This window comes from Anopheles darlingi, chromosome 3 (genome assembly GCF_943734745.1).
Source record: "Anopheles darlingi chromosome 3, idAnoDarlMG_H_01, whole genome shotgun sequence".
NCBI classification, from domain to species: domain Eukaryota; kingdom Metazoa; phylum Arthropoda; class Insecta; order Diptera; family Culicidae; genus Anopheles; species Anopheles darlingi.
In genome coordinates, this window is record NC_064875.1 from 30,287,187 (window position 1) to 30,303,438 (window position 16,252).

The 16,252-nt window shown below is 39.5% G+C and overlaps 3 protein-coding genes across 3 annotated transcripts; 2 read left to right on the plus strand and 1 right to left on the minus strand.

Moving 5' to 3' along the window:
- Window positions 1-6,113: 6,113 nt before the first annotated feature.
- On the plus strand, window positions 6,114-6,762 carry LOC125955406 (perlucin-like). Its single transcript, XM_049686540.1, has 2 exons — window positions 6,114-6,231; window positions 6,371-6,762. Exons 1-2 carry the CDS (start codon window positions 6,114-6,116, stop codon window positions 6,760-6,762), a joined length of 510 nt encoding a protein of 169 aa, XP_049542497.1.
- Window positions 6,763-8,363: 1,601 nt separating this feature from the next.
- On the minus strand, window positions 8,364-9,021 carry LOC125955407 (perlucin-like). Its single transcript, XM_049686541.1, has 2 exons — window positions 8,895-9,021; window positions 8,364-8,755 (listed from the first exon to the last, which is right to left on the minus strand). Exons 1-2 carry the CDS (start codon window positions 9,016-9,018, stop codon window positions 8,364-8,366), a joined length of 516 nt encoding a protein of 171 aa, XP_049542498.1. The 5' UTR covers window positions 9,019-9,021.
- Window positions 9,022-14,361: 5,340 nt separating this feature from the next.
- LOC125956836 (alpha N-terminal protein methyltransferase 1) lies at window positions 14,362-15,689 on the plus strand. Its single transcript, XM_049689057.1, has one exon. The coding sequence runs from the start codon at window positions 14,861-14,863 to the stop codon at window positions 15,542-15,544; it is 684 nt and encodes a 227-aa protein (XP_049545014.1). The 5' UTR covers window positions 14,362-14,860; the 3' UTR covers window positions 15,545-15,689.
- Window positions 15,690-16,252: the final 563 nt, after the last annotated feature.

Genomic DNA, 16,252 nt, shown 5'->3' on the forward strand with positions numbered 1-16,252 from the left:
AAATCTATGCTCGTGGTTACCTGCGGCTAATAGATTTCCTGATGAACCGGGCGGTGATGAGTTTGCAACAGCAAAATACAACACAAAACAGGCTAGTCCTAGGAAGCACTTGATTGTCGGGAAAGCCATGATCGTCTTCTCTCAACTCAACACTGAACATCCGCTAGCACACTCAACTGGCTTTTATTCTGATCGCTGTGCAGCGGTGTGCTGTTGAATGCATCCTAATTATAATGCAAGTCAATGTTACAAATAAACTACTGCTGATAACCACCATGCAAACCAATAAATCGTCTCAGGTGCCTCTCATTTCCGAAATCAAACTATTTTTGGCCGTTCTTCGCGTCATATTAGTAAACATTTTTACATAACTATCTCTGTTGTGAACGCGATAGTTTGACTCAACCGGATGTAGAAATGTCGCATAAGGTTAATTATGGCCGGAAAAAGACTCAGTTATGCAGATTTTTTGTGAAAAAACCATTAAATATTTGGATGTTATACAAAATTACAACCTTTTGAGAAGATTTGGTTATATTTTGTAAAAGATTAGTAAAAAACTAAGTTATTGGCATTGAATTTAGAAAGGCGTGTCTGCACTTAATGTACTTTTTACGGAGTCGATTCTCGTTTCTAGCCGCGTAACCTCGAGCTGGGTCAATTGAAATACACAAATTATATGTATTATATATATGTTTATTCAGGTATTTCCGGTGAGTTTTTGTTTGACTTCCTATTTTTCAAGTTTTTGTAGCTATTTGAAGTTGAAAAAGCAATTCTTTTTACTATTTTGCGTCAAAAAACAAGTTTGACATACTTGTTTTTAAAAGAAGTTATGTTTATAAAAAAAAGTTATCATGTCCCGGAATTAGCTCTTTCGATTCTGCTAAACCATGGTGCCACTAATTGTAGGATTTTTTTAAGTTCTATGTGTTATGACGTTTTAAAATAGAACTTAATGGCTTTAAACGCAATAAGTGACTGCTCGTACGGTTGACTATAACCTATTTTTCCCCCGAGTTTTGTGTCTAAAAATTGATTTTGCGGGGAAGTTTAAAAACCTTTTTTCATTTGAAGAAAACGGTTGCTGAGAGTTATATTTTGTGAGTTTAAACTTATGGTGAATATGCAGTGACACAAACAAATGTGATAACTGTCTTTAATTATTTAGAAGCCGTTATGGCAGACGTACGTTTAAGCACGACAACACATGACCGCATGTTGCAAAATCAGTGAAAAACTTATCAGAAACCGTCGCAAAAGAAATGTTACCCACTCCGCTGTATATACCAGCCATTGTTCTTTCTGAATACAGCTTGTTTGATTACCTAAAGTGATTTTTAACTGTACAGAACTTCACTCATTTATGTATGTAAGTATCGAAAAATATATAGTTGACTGAATTATTTAAAAAAAAAATGTCGTTCTTTCAACATAGAATTCGAAAATTACCTGATAGATAGAAAAATGAAGTGGCCAGCGATGGGCAATATTTGGATTAATGTGATTATTTATTTGCTTTTGAATTTTAGAGGTTTTTGTTGAGTCAAAAAAAACTAGTTCCGGTACCTAATATTTTATGAAAACTCGACGGGGCTACCTGCAAATAGCGCACAGATTGGGTGTTCCCAATTTTCCAATCCAGGTTTTGGGAAAACCGCTTCAAAGTTGTGAGATGCATTGAGCCATGTATGAATGGTGATTTTCCAAAGCTAGATATCTTTATCAGTTTTACTCCGATTGATTCAACAATTCATGAAAAAATATATAAAATAAAATATAATGATCAGTTCGCATAAAGCTTTTTAAATCTCAAAGGATTCTGTGTAATTTATAAACCCTTTCCGATTCCTCAAGATCCCTTCCGAGATCGAGTTTCTTGCTTTTGATCACTTCGTCTAATCGGTTTATAGGAAGAAGAAATACTGTGGCTGTGGCTACCGGTGATACGACGCAAAAGCAGAATCCATCTTAGCTAGGTTCCTTAGTGGATTATCTTTCCAACACTTTATCACAAACCTGTCCACGGCATTTCATTTTAAATTTGCCAATTCGATCGACTCAAACTGAAGTCTATAAGGTAACTCATCAAATGATAGGAGTGATTACGTGCGTTTATGATCGATGGTAGCAATAATCATAACGAACACATAGACGACAGTGTTCGTTCGTGAAGATTACAGGACTCTGTAACTTGATTAGAAGGTACGGTATCTGAGTAAATAGGGCTGACTATATTTTTTCAATTTGCTTTATTTATTCATTGTGCTTTATTGTTACACAACATCAGAAGTCAGACGTCAGCTAATGCTTGCGTCCCTATTTCTTCCATTTCTTGTGTCCTGTACATACAGTGGTTGTTATAACGAATATTGGAAAGGCCTCAGCAAATATTGTCCAATTGTATTCTGAAGACGATAATGTTCCCGGGTAGAAGTGTGATCACTTTTACACATTCTCACAAACGAATTTTTGTTTCAAGTCACAAGGTTTATCGTACCAAGTATCACCATCACTTCCGATATCCAGGCAGTTTTCATTTCCGTTTTCGTTATTTGGTTCGCCAGGATGGAAATTCGAGTACGTTGTTCCATCAACAATCGGGCTGAGATTGGCAATCCAAACGAATAATCCCTCGCGGCCATTATCAGTTCCACCGATCCAATAGGATTCTTTAGGGTCGGTTCTGCCACTGATAGCTTCCATTACGAAGGCGTTATCTTGACTATTTTTAATTATTGCAAGACGTGAGCCAATGGCTTGGCAATGTCTCCATGCTTCGAAGAAGTTGAGCTTCTGCGGTTGTGCGACGTAACGTTTAACATTCTTTTGGCGACACCCAGCTAAAGTAAGAAATACGAAAAACGATTTGCAACATTATAAAATCAATTCATCAGCGTGTAGTAATGCACTTTACTTTTGATTTTGATGTTTCTGAATTTTGGTTTTGCTAGGATATTTATTTTGTAAAATGAAAAATAAATCTATGCTCGTGGTTACCTGCGGCTAGTAGATTTCCTGATGAACCGGGCGGTGATGAGTTTGCAACAGCAAAATACAACACAAAACAGGCTAGTCCTAGGAAGCACTTGATTGTCGGGAAAGCCATGATCGTCTTCTCTCAACTCAACACTGAACATCCGCTAGCACACTCAACTGGCTTTTATTCTGATCGCTGGGCAGCTGTGTGCTGTTGAATGCATCCTAATTATAATGCAAATTAATGTTACAAATAAACTACTGCTGATAACCACCATGCAAACCAATAAATCGTCTCAGGTGTCTCTGATTTCCGAAATCAGACTTATTTTGGTCGCACTGCATTAGTAAACCTCATACATTTTTACATAACTATCTTTGTTGTGAACGCGAGAAACGAAAGGAAGTTCACTTTTAACATTTCGTCCAGCGACCCATCGATGACAGCAATTGTTGAAAAATCCGTAATCATGCGCAGCCTGCTTGGATACATGATCCCTATAAGGATCCTCACCATGGAGCCAGGCCACGGGGAGAGCAACGCTTATCCAACCAAGTTTCTCACGGAGCACAAATATTTTAAAGAATACCTACACAAGATCGAGCGAGCTCCAGGATCGATAAGTGGCCGCAGTATGTCCTGGTTAGCTGCCGTAAAGCTCGAAGAAGCCAAACAGAGCATGTCAGCGATTTTAAGTGTGAATGTAATAGTTGAAAACCTAGTAAAAAGATGTGTGACAGAAGAGATGTATTAACGCTAGTAAAAATTTTGGTCGAACACATCATAGCAAAATGGTTCCAACGCTCGCAAGTCTTGGCTCAGACCAACAATACGCATTAGATGTAGGGACATAAAGGAGCTAATGTACCTAGGACAGAAGCCAGGATAACCCGCGATAGCCAAGATTTTTAATTAGAGTTTATACAAGAATAAACGTTGACTTTCTTTTGCTGGTTTCTCGGCATTGACTTTAATTTTGTATCTAAACAACAAAGTTTTTGCTACAATATATCTATGCACGTGACCATCCACTAAATCAATCCCTATATAGAAATGCCAATTTGTCTAGGAGGATTATCAAGTCTATATGTTGTACCTGGGTGAATAACTGTGACATTTTTGCGAATGTCATTTTCTTGTGCAGAAATTCCAAAGGGATTCCAAAGAGGAGCTCATTGCAAAGAAATAACTTTTATGGAATAGGCAAGGACAAGCTAACGAGTTAACATGTCTCTCTGGAACTCATAACTTTCTGGTTCAGATATTCTAATAGCGTGGACACAAAATAACAAAATATATCGTAATGTCCCTAAACAGACTGCTGCAATGGAGATTGCTGTGGCGGCTTTGAGCAGACTGCTTCTCCGAGAATTTAAGAGAGATGTATAAGTCCCTTTGAGTCGATTTGGCTTTTCTGACTTATCATCGTTCTGAAAAAAAGATTCCTTTTTCTTTCTTACTTCCATTCTCGCTCGTTTGTCTAATTTTGACTGTAATTAAAAATAAACATGCTGCTGGGCAATACAATCATATACAAGCACAAGCTTTCTAGCCGTAATGTTTAAAATTGCGCCATGTTTTAAATTAGCTATTAAATTGCGAGGTGTAACGCGTTTCCGCTATTAAAAAGTTAGCGGAGCAGAACTGCTGTCACCAATAATGTAGAATTATAGATTTTATATTATTTTCATCTTCGTCGTCGCCTATCCTAGCCGCTCATTACTCCTTGTGTCCATTCCGTAACTGCCGTACGCCGTGGTCAACGGTACCTCTCGCCGATGTTATACATACCGGCGGCGTTAAGCGTACGGCGCCACAGATAATGCTAAACATCCGTTGAGTTCGGGGGAAAACCCGCCGTTTAACATGCGCACGATCATCGATGTTGTTTGGACCAGGACCGTCGATGTAATTCTTACCGGTGTAGCCGGTGACCGCCGTTATTTACGTACTACCTGTCCTAGGTTTACCTCGGGCATCCTGCGTAGGTGAATGCTCTCTCAAGCTTTCACGAGGCGGCGGTTGTTGTTGTTACTGGTGTCGGTGTTAATGCTTGTTGCCGCGTATTTGGCTCGCCGATCGTTGTAAGGCAGATCGTTTATGACATCACTGAGGTTCCCGGACTTCTAGGGTTCGCTAAGAAGACTTCATGTTTATTACCCTTTCGGTGTTGCGATTCCGATGCTGGTATACTGTGCGCGGTAACGGCTGGTGGGGCTTCCCCGAGATATTGTTCTGCATGTGATTCGTAGGAGCGTTACACAGGGTGTGATAGTTAAAGTTGTACAGTTGTCTCTCCGTTCAGTCTAACAGTAAGTCATTTTTGTTTTGGGTATTTATGATTGATTAGTTGATCATCGACCGGAGAAGCTATTAAGCGCAGTATTCGTGAATTGGTGATGATGTACTAGTAGGTGACGGTCGCCAACATAGTAAGTTAAGCTTACTTATGCTCCTGGTCATAAGTTCCTATAAGTACTTAATACAAGAGATTTGCTTTATGTTGCTTTATGTCTGTGGCCATCCGGTCATACCTTATCCTAAGGAAACTAATGCACTCGAGTTAGAAGGATACAAAAAAAGCTGGTGATCACATTTAAGGCCGATGCGGACAAATTCCGCTGTGGTCAGGCAGGCTACACATAGATTCTGAGGTTAAGCTGAACATCTATCATCACCATCATTAATTCTTTGCCATTTGTGACGTGCAACCGCAATCCCAGACATCCACGATTTTATTAATCGATGTGTCGTGCTTAAGAGTGATGTGGAAAAAGAACTGCCCTTCGCGACTTAACACAATAAAAATTGCTCTGTATGATTCTCGATTAGTACTTACGCGAAATTTCCATATCCGGTTGAGTCGTACGCGACAGTTCGCTACAAAGATAGTAATGTAAAATGTCTCAAGTTTACTAATGCGAAGCGACCAAAATAAGTCTGATTTCGGAAATCAGAGACACCTGAGACGATTTATTGGTTTGCATGGTGGTTATCAGCAGTAGTTTATTTGTAACATTAATTTGCATTACAATTAGGATGCATACAACAGCACACAGCTGCCCAGCGATCAGAATAAAAGCCAGTTGAGTGTGCTAGCGGATGTTCAGTGTTGAGTTGAGAGAAGACGATCATGGCTTTCCCAACAATCAAGTGCTTGCTGGTGCTGGTCTGTTTTCAGCTGTACCTTGCTGATGCTGGTTATGGCTCCAACCTTGAATCGTTGAACGAACCGCCAAGAATTCCGTCAGGTAACAAATATGAATAGAAGTTTTTTTTTTTCTTCCATTTCAAACATCATTCGAAATCATACACTTTTCATTCCGCTACACGCTAATCAACTGACTTAATGACATTGCATATTTTTTTGCGAATCTCTTACTCTAACAGCGTGCGGCCCACTGAAACCCAAACGCTACTTGCCACAAAACGAAAAGGCCACGTTCTTGGAAGCATGGAGACGATGCCACGAACTTGGTCTACGTCTTGCTACAATTGCTAACAGTGCCGAAAGTGATATGATCAAGGAAGTTCTCAATGGTGCAACTTCTAAAGAACCTTATTGGATCGGCGGAACGGATCTCGGCCTCGAAGGTGTATTTGAGTGGATTTCCACTGGCGAACCTATTGGATATAAAACGGGCTACACGAATTTCTTCGCTGGAGAACCAAATAACGATAAAGGAAATGAAAACTGCCTGGATATCGGAAATGAAGGTGTTGCATGGTTCGATAAACCGTGTGACGCGAAGGAAAAATTCATTTGTGAAACGTATAAGTAAACGATCACTACTTGGGATCATTTGCTTTTGCTATGGATCATATTTGTGAGGTTTTTCCAACATTCGATATAAAAACAAAATAAATAAAGCAAATTGAATGAATCAGTCTTATTTCCTCAGGGACCATGACTCTGAACATGTTTACAGAGTACTTTACGCTTCACGAACACACACTTTCCTCCTTTCATTGGCCAGTTGAGTTCTTGATTATTGTTATATTGACCCACAAAATCATTATTATTACTTGACGAGGTGTCGTACCTTACAGAGTCCAGTTTGAGTTGGTAAGCTTAGAAAGAAATGGTAGAGTTTGCGAGTTTGGATTTTGAGATTCTGTAATTTTACAAACTTATCGGCAATATCGGAACAATAGAAGTACCCTCTAAAACGTGGATAAAATCATGTAAAGTTATGGGAGATGTCGAGTTAAGGGAAATAAAGTGCAAAAAAGTTGAGTTAAATGTGTGTCCGGGAAAATAAAGAAAGAGGCGACAGATTAAGCTGCTTGCTGTTTCCATACATTAGAAATATGTTACGGCACCAATGGAGCTGAAAGTAGCTGAAACTGAAAGAAGAATGTAAAACTTTCTATAAACACATAACACTTGCTCTTTTTGTTTCCGTCATCAAATGACGGATTTATAGACGAAAATTTTAAAAACTCGAGGTAAAGTAACTATGCCGCTCACTGTTGGTGTTATTTTTTTGTAGAAAATTTCAGACATAAATAAAATATTTGTTTCTTGCTTTCTAATATTTCTAAATTTCCCAACTTATAACGATATCCTGTTATGCTACGGTCTGATTTGGTTCCTTCCACTACATTGATTTCAGTAAGTAACACGAAAATTATCTGCTAAGGAGGGATTAACGTTACTATGCTTTTTTCTATGTCGTTTCATCGTTTCCTAACATCTTTCCGATATTAATTATTTCCATCAAATGATTCAATATACTCTCATCGGTAATTATGTCATTCAAAATTAACATTATTCCAAAAACTAAAAAGTATGTTAAGCTGATTTGATTTTTCGCCGATTTCGATTCGGTCAAAGCAACTTCAACAGCTTTACATTACTACAACAGCTCATTTTCTTTACAACACTTTATTGAATACGATATCAGCAAACACGACGACGCATACACAGCTACTTTGTGGCAAGGGCAAAGGGTGAGAATTAAATTATTCATAATAGGAAAATTTGAACTACTACTGTAAAGTATAAACTAAGTTGTAATACAGATTAAGCGGGATTAAGGTCGATAATAGTAATGATCATAACGACATACGAGAATTAAGAACTCAACTGGCTAATGAAAGGGCGAATGTGTTTGTTCGTAGAGGATAAAGGACTCTGCAATTGAATTGGGAGGTATATTATATGCTGGGTAAATAAGAATGACCATATCTTTCAATTTGCTTTATTTATTCATTGTGCTTTATTGTTACACACAACCAGATGTCGGACAGCAGCTAATGCTTGTGTCCCTGTTTCTTACATTTCTTGTGTCCTGTACATACAGTGTTGTTATATCGAATGTTGGAAAAACCTCACAAATATGATCCATAGCAAAAGCAAATGATCCCAAGTAGTGATCGTTTACTTATACGTTTCACAAATGAATTTTTCCTTCGCGTCACACGGTTTATCGAACCATGCAACACCTTCATTTCCGATATCCAGGCAGTTTTCATTTCCTTTATCGTTATTTGGTTCTCCAGCGAAGAAATTCGTGTAGCCCGTTTTATATCCAATAGGTTCGCCAGTGGAAATCCACTCAAATACACCTTCGAGGCCGAGATCCGTTCCGCCGATCCAATAAGGTTCTTTAGAAGTAGCACCATTGAGAGCTTCCTTGATCATATCACTTTCGGCACTGTTAGCAATTGTAGCAAGACGTAGACCAAGTTCGTGGCATCGTCTCCATGCTTCCAAGAACGTGGCCTTTTCGTTTTGTGGCAAGTAGCGTTTGGGTTTCAGTGGGCGGCACGCTGTTAGAGTAAGAAATTCGCAAAAAAAAATGCAATGCCAATAAGTAAGTTGATTAGCGTGTAGCGGAATGAAAAGTGTATGACTTCGAATGATGTTTAAAATGGATGAAAATAAAATTCTATTCATATTCTTCGTTACCTTCAACTAGCGGAATTATGGGGGGATCATTCAACGATACAAGGTTGGAGCCATAACCAGCATCAGCAAAGTACAGCTGAAAACAGACCAGCACCAGCAAGCACTTGATTGTTGGGAAATCCATGATCGTCTTCTCTCAACTCAACACTGAACATCCGCTAGCACACTCAACCGGCTTTTATTCTGATCGCTGGGCAGCTGTGTGCTGTTTAATGCATCCTAATTATAATGCAAATTAATGTTACAAATAAACTACTGCTGATAACCACCATGCAAACCAATAAATCGTCTCAGGTGTCTCTGATTTCCGAAATCAGACTTATTTTGGTCGCTTCGCATTAGTAAACTTGAGACATTTTACATTACTATCTTTGTAGCGAACGCGACAGTACAACTCAACCGAATGCGCAAATGCCGCGTAAGTACTAATCGAGAATCATACAGAGCAATTTTTATTGTGCTAAGTTGCGAAGGGCAATTCGTTTTTCCACATCACTTTTTGCATCACGTAGATCGTAGTCAATAGAAAATATGGTAACAAACTGGAATCAAGGAGAAGTTCGTAAAAATGAAAAAAGAGTTATGAAGTTACCTTAAAAAACTGCAGCAAAATATCCAACAATGCAGTGTTGGATGGCGCTAGGAAGAGCAGTTGCACTGGATAGATAACCAGTGATGGTACCGGTGCAACACTCATTCCCGAAAGTATCAGTAGATACCCTCTGAATGATAGCGCAAGTTGCTATCAAAGGGACAACGAAGGAATTTTAACGTGTAAAAATGACGAACTACGTTTAAAGAACGTGCTGCAAATGTAAAAAAAATAAAACCCGGAAAAAAAGGAATGCCCCGTTATCTTAGTGGACCTAGTGCTCTCTAGAGAAGAGCCTAGAAACGGCCCTTAGCATAAGCAGAAGAGCGTAGGCGTTTTGTTAAGCGCTGTGGCAGCTCGAACAAAGTATGCTAAGGATCTCACACCCGCTGTTCGTCATCCGAATCCACTGAACAATGCTGCCTTTTAGGCTGTAAAAAAGTTTAAACAAAATGAAGCATAAGTTTGGGATTTATTTTTGATTTACAATAGTACCTCTTACATTCTACAAAATGACCCATCACCAGAAAAAGACTTTTAAAAAATATAAAAATTAGATTGTCCTCCGCCCCGCTAGAACAACGCCCTCACCAGCAGTATCAGCTGGGCCAAGATCATCTTGTTCCTTTATCCAGAATATTATTCAGTGAACATAATTTCGTGTTAGGAGCCACAATATTAAGATTAATAAAAGTACAAAAACTGCGTCTGAGCGTGTCGGTGTACCAATTACGATGGAATCAACCATGTCTTCGGAGAATCTCTGAGTGGCTGGTTTCGGGCGAGAGCTTTTCGACGCTGATAACTTTCTTTTTCCGGCTTGTTTTTCACCGGGCACATCGTTTTTCATCCTTCGAATTATAGTAATGAGTTCTTCCCTCTGCTCCTCGTTGGTCTCTCTTTCCTCGTGCAGCCTTCGCTCCAGTATCGCCACCTGTGTTCTAAGATTGTTACAACTTTGGCAGATCGTGTATACCCAAGTTCCAATTCTAGGATTTGCACCTGCGTAAGGACGTAAAAATTAGCATACGTTTATAATGAACGGTATCTCAGGGTTATTCACTTACAGGTTTTTGTCTCTTTTAGCTGATTTTTTTTACAAAATTTGAAAATGGCGCGAGTTCTGGTTTAGGTGGGAAAAACGTTCTTAAAAACAGTGACGACTGTATTCGCTGACGGTAAAAAGTGAAGTAATGTGTATTTACTCTAGAATATTTCTTGTAAGTTTTAGGGATGTTGAAGAAGACAGAGGAATAGAATAGAAGGCAGAGGAAGGATACATAGCATCGCTGTATATTTCTCGCAGGTATACGATATCGATTCTCGTAAGTAGCGACGTTGTCGGTTGCCAGGGACGCTTTCACTTGGTACAAAAAGTGGGCAAAATAAGTTTATCCACCCCTTCACATATGTTTTGTTTAGTATTACACATCACCTTCATGGCTTGCAATACAAATAAATCCTATCATCTTTGCATTAATTCTACCAAAATAGCAGAGATTTCTGCTATAAATTCCTTATATAATATATAAGTTGCTTTTGTGGTTCTATGTTAGTAAAATTTACTCTCCAGGATTGTTTGATTCGATTGTGTGAAGGCCCAGGATGCTGGATTCAACAGCCGCAGTGGGGTAAATTCTCACTGAAGAAGAAGATTGTGATTGAGGTATGTGTCAGTCGTAACAAAATGTTGATATGGAAATATATTCAACATTACAATATTAAATATTGTGTGTTTCCTTTGATTCAGCAGCTTTTTAGAATGCGTATCTGAAGCCCATTATCACCTGTAATGAAATAACTAGAGTTTTTACTTAAAAATAATCAAATGATCGCATTCTTTGAACTCAACAGCATCTTTTGAGATCCAATCGATAGCTCCATCGAAAAAAATAATGAAGTTATGCATCTACGGAAGGTGTCACTCGTTACCATTTTGTGCAAATAAGATCATGCCCAAATCGTAATAAAGTGATCAATTTAGCACCAACGGCCAAGAAGCTTATTCAGAGTATTTGAAGATGCAAGTCCCATTATAATTTAAATGGACTGTTTTTATACGGTCGATCACTTACTTGATATGTTTACTCAACATCTATCAACTATCAACATCTGGGCTGTTTGAAACTAGCGATTGACCTAAATTGGCAAAATGTGTTCGTATGTGGTCTAGTGTTCCATCAGAACAACGTAAAGTACTCACATGTCTGCAGTGGAATGTCAGAAACTCAGAGAGCTTCGTTGGGATGTTTCGATACATACTGCATGTACGGGATTAAACAAAATATACGTGATGGTACGAAACTGGAATCAAGGAGACGATAGCTTACGTATTTCAACTATAATAAAACAAATGAAATGACTATTAAACATGCAGCAAACTATCCAACAATCCAGTGGCACGGGAAAGAACAGTTGCACGCGACAACCAGCCGGTGCAACACATGAAAAATCTCGAACTACCTGAAAAGTACGCTCTACAATTGTAAAAAGGGGAAACCCCGTTATCATGGTGGACCCCTGGGCCATGACTCATGAGGACGATGACACTTTTTTAAGGGTGTGTTTAAAGGATGAAATTGACTTTGGTTTATAAAATAACCTTCTTTTACCAGTCAAAATTAAAGTCTTTCATAATGTTCGATCATTTGTAATTAGAGTCTCTATTGACAGACGGTTAAAGTTTAAGCGGCCACTAAGACGCCCATAAGCGGCCTCTTTGTACGACAGATTACGAAAACTGGCCGCTTATCTTTTTTTATACGGGAGCTAGAAAAAGAAATAAACGAAAGGTTAAAACAAATAAAATTGCTCGAAATTCTTTTTGTTTATTCAAATCATGGTGCTGCAGTGAGCACATTTTCTTACGATCGCTTTGTGGCCCAGTTCTGAATGTATCAGCTGCGATACATTAAAAGACTGTACATTAAAAGACAGAAATTGGATAACAGGAATTCTCCGAACATTCAAATACGACTCCATTTCATTGTATGCCACCGCGAATTTCATTTCATTTAAGCACTGCTTTCATAAACCAATGTTAAACTTCGTTCTGTGAGAAAATATTCCAACAAGTTCTATTCTTATGCATTTCAAAGCGAAATAAGCTTGTCCTGAACTATTAGTAGCAACTCTAATTTCTCCTGTGGTGCTTTCATTCTGAGCCACTTCTACGCCTTCCTGTGATCAATCTACAGCATGAAAATTCCGGCTTTTTTAAGTTGGGGAACTTTTCCTTCAGCCCGCGGAAGGTAAGCATCGCATTTGACATTCCTCCGATTTTACGAACAGGTTTAGACGACTGTAATTTGGCCATATCGAATCGCAGTTTGTGCAGACGAACCAGAGGCGCGTTCATACGTAGGAAACTAGATTCCTGAAAAAGGCCGCCATTGAAATCGAGAATTTCAAGATGTTTTAGAGATGACAACGCTTTCAACAATTCAATAGGTTCTTCGTAATCCGAATCGTCGGGATTGTAATCTTGAATCACTACCTTTAGCTCTTTCAAGTGCGCACCACAGTTAATGATTGTTTGAATACTATTTTCTCTGTTATTATTGCCAATACACACCTCAAGGCTTTTAAGCGATGTGGGGAGTTTAAAAGTATGCCCTTCATCCCATGGCAATTCTATATGCTCCATTAGCGTTAATTTTGACAAATCAATAATGAATTTATTACTGTATGATTCTGCCAAAGCATTCGAAGAACACGAAGGTCGAAGTCTTCGAAGATGTGTTAGTTTGTTTAAATTTGATGCGTTGAAATAGAGCAAATCATAATCGATGACAAGTTCCTTTAGCGGTGTACAGATATCGCATATTGCATTGAAGATTTCATAATTAACGGTATTACGCCATTTCAATTTCTCTATGTTTGTCAATCGCCGGAAGATGGATTTGATAGCTGCTAACGATATGTTCTCTGGCTTATGCATGTTATAAGGCCATACAATAAGTTCCTTTAGCTTAGCGAGCGTAGTTGGCTGGTTGCATTCATCTGGCGTAGTTAATGTGGACAAATCTCCCACCAACGATTGCAACTCGGGCATATCTACGCGAATCTTAAAATTGGATGTGTAGTTTAGACGACTAATAGACTTGCTGCGAAGAGTTGGTATGATGTCTTGATCAAGGGAATCTGTGTTGTAATCGGTTAAGGAAAGCGAACGAAGCTGCGTCATTGACGGTATTGCGTCCGATATCAATGCAATCGTCGAGGCCATAGGCTGCTTATTCGCACATGAAATCTCCAGCGAGTAAAGACTGTTCGTGATTTTGGGATGAAGAGTGCCCCATAACGATAGCGAATCTGGTTCGCATATGAACCATACCACATTTCTGTAGCACCGTTTCGACTTGGTCACACTATCCTTGTTGTTCATATTAAGATTCAGCTTAAATCGTGACACATAATTACTCATAAATATGATATTGTTCCATCGATGGCAAGTAAGAGAAGCGCTTTTCACGCCATAAATATCCAACCAATCAAAAATCATGCACATGACCTGTAGGAAAGGTACAACGTTAAGAGAAACCCGGTTGTATTCAAACATTATAGTTTCTTGCTTACCTCCTCGGGTAGGGAATGGATGGTAGTTTTCGCACTGCGTGGGGGTCTTTCGCCCTGGGACGACATGTTTCTAAATCACGACAAAACACCAACAATTACTAAATTGCGACTCTGATGTGGCAAATTTGGCGCGTTTTCCGCTTCTTTTTTTTACCCATATGACCACTCAGTATGAAGAAAAGTGAGATTTTTTCCCATAGTGAGTCAACTAACGCCTCACGGAAATAAGCACATAAGGGTTAAAAATAAAAGGTTTGGCATTAATTTTTTCGTTCGTCTGGCAGGGCCTTAGGAATTATCACCATATTTCTGTTTTGGTTAAAAATCATTGCACAAAGTGGGAATTTTTTATACATTTTTCCTTATATTTGTGATAAAGATTGAGGTGTTAAGAGCGAATTAGAATCGTTTACTTCTCCTGTCGTGGTTTCCGCTGGCAAAGTAAGCCGGGAAAGTGTAAAACACTTGGAAAACCGCAGCGCGAAACATCCCCAAAAAGACCAGGCTAAAACCACGAAAACGGATTCTAAATCTAATTACAACCGGAACACCTTTATCATACTTATAAATTCTCATACAAAACTATACAAAAATCAGAAAAATGTGGTATTAGAAGCCGGTTCTCTAGTTAGCTGAGGGCTATATCCTAATTGCAAAGACCCAGGAAGCTGAATTTAAGCGCCGTACCGGGGTAAATTCTCTGGACTAAAAGGACGAAGAAAAGAAGTGAAGCAGCGTGTTCAACCTCAACCTCAATCACCTCTACCTCAAAATCATCTTTAAAATACACTGGAAAATGGAGCTGAACGTAGAAACTGAAACCGATTACTACAAAAATGCCAAAAAGTATTGGTCCACCATATCGCCGACCGTGGACGGGATGCTCGGTGGATTCGGCAGCATCTCTTTCATCGACATCCGCGGATCAGAACAGTTCCTGAGGCATCTGTACCGGCTAAAGCCGGCACCTGGACACCAACGAGCACTAGATTGTGGAGCAGGTATCGGAAGGATTACCCGAGGCTTACTCGTCCCCTTCTTCGAACAGGTGGATCTCGTAGAGCAGGACGAACAATTTTGCCAGACAGCCAGAACGTCCCTGAAAGATTGTGGCCCCAAAATCGGAACCGTATACAACGAGGGACTGCAGAGCTTTGTGCCACAGGCCGGGCACTACGATATTATCTGGGTTCAATGGGTCCTTGGGCATCTGACCGATGAGGATCTGGTGCAATTTTTCTCTCGCTGTGCGAATGGACTGGCACGGAGTGGCATGATGGTGATGAAGGAGAACTTTACCTCAAACGACGAGGTCATTGCCGACGAAACGGATTCGTCCGTGACGAGACCGCTGGCTGCGATGAAGGCGTTGCTGAAGAGAGGAAACCTGCGCGTTGTCAAGGAGCAACGACAAACAAGCTTCCCCAAGGAACTGTACCCAGTGTACATGCTGGCCCTGAAGCCTTTAATAAAATCCTAGCAGGGTGCTGCACCTCGAAACATTCAAACACTGCCGCATTTTACTTTCATCTATGTATTTATACGGAAATATCCTATCATCGACGTTTCACTCAGCTACCGGTTCAGCCTCGATTCACCAAATCCTTCCCACAATCTTGCAACGACCTCGCTTTGACTTATAAATTAACTTGTGCTGAATTAAACCGCCACATTTCTCGAGGGGGGGCACATCGATTATCACTGATCTAAGGGTCAAGGAATATAATGTTACTTTTTGAGTTTAGATTATAGTTCATTAATATCGGCCAAAAGCTAGTATCTCTCTCATGACATGCGGTTTAAGCGATGCCTAGTTTAGTTTGCAGCGCATTTTATCCATCAATTTGGTTACGTTTGTAAAGTGGTACCATTAGCCACGAAGGGTGATCCAAAAATCCATTTTTCGATAGAAAATTGTCTATGATGGAGGATGTTTGTTCTGGCCTTTGATCCTCTGACTGGCGAGAATAAGGGTTGGTAGAATATTTGGTGGACATTGAAGCTAGTGTGGGCCCAAATGGGATAGTGGACTTAAAAACACTTTTGCGAATGATCCAACAAAATATTACCCAGTTGATGACTGCTAACATGTCCATTCTTTCCCTGCTATTTGCTACTTTTTTAATCTTAGCCACCCTAGATACTACCGATGCGCTACTACCATTCGATTTCCATTGCTGTTTTGGGT

Coding starts and splice junctions, on each gene's coding strand:
- LOC125955407 (XM_049686541.1), bottom strand. CDS start 9,018: ATGGATTTCCCAACAATCAAGTGCTTGCTGGTGCTGGTCTGTTTTCAG. Junction 8,756..8,894: donor CATAATTCCGCTAGTTGAAG/GTAACGAAGAAT, acceptor TTACTCTAACAG/CGTGCCGCCCACTGAAACCC.
- LOC125956836 (XM_049689057.1), top strand. CDS start 14,861: ATGGAGCTGAACGTAGAAACTGAAACCGATTACTACAAAAATGCCAAA.
- LOC125955406 (XM_049686540.1), top strand. CDS start 6,114: ATGGCTTTCCCAACAATCAAGTGCTTGCTGGTGCTGGTCTGTTTTCAG. Junction 6,232..6,370: donor ACCGCCAAGAATTCCGTCAG/GTAACAAATATG, acceptor TTACTCTAACAG/CGTGCGGCCCACTGAAACCC.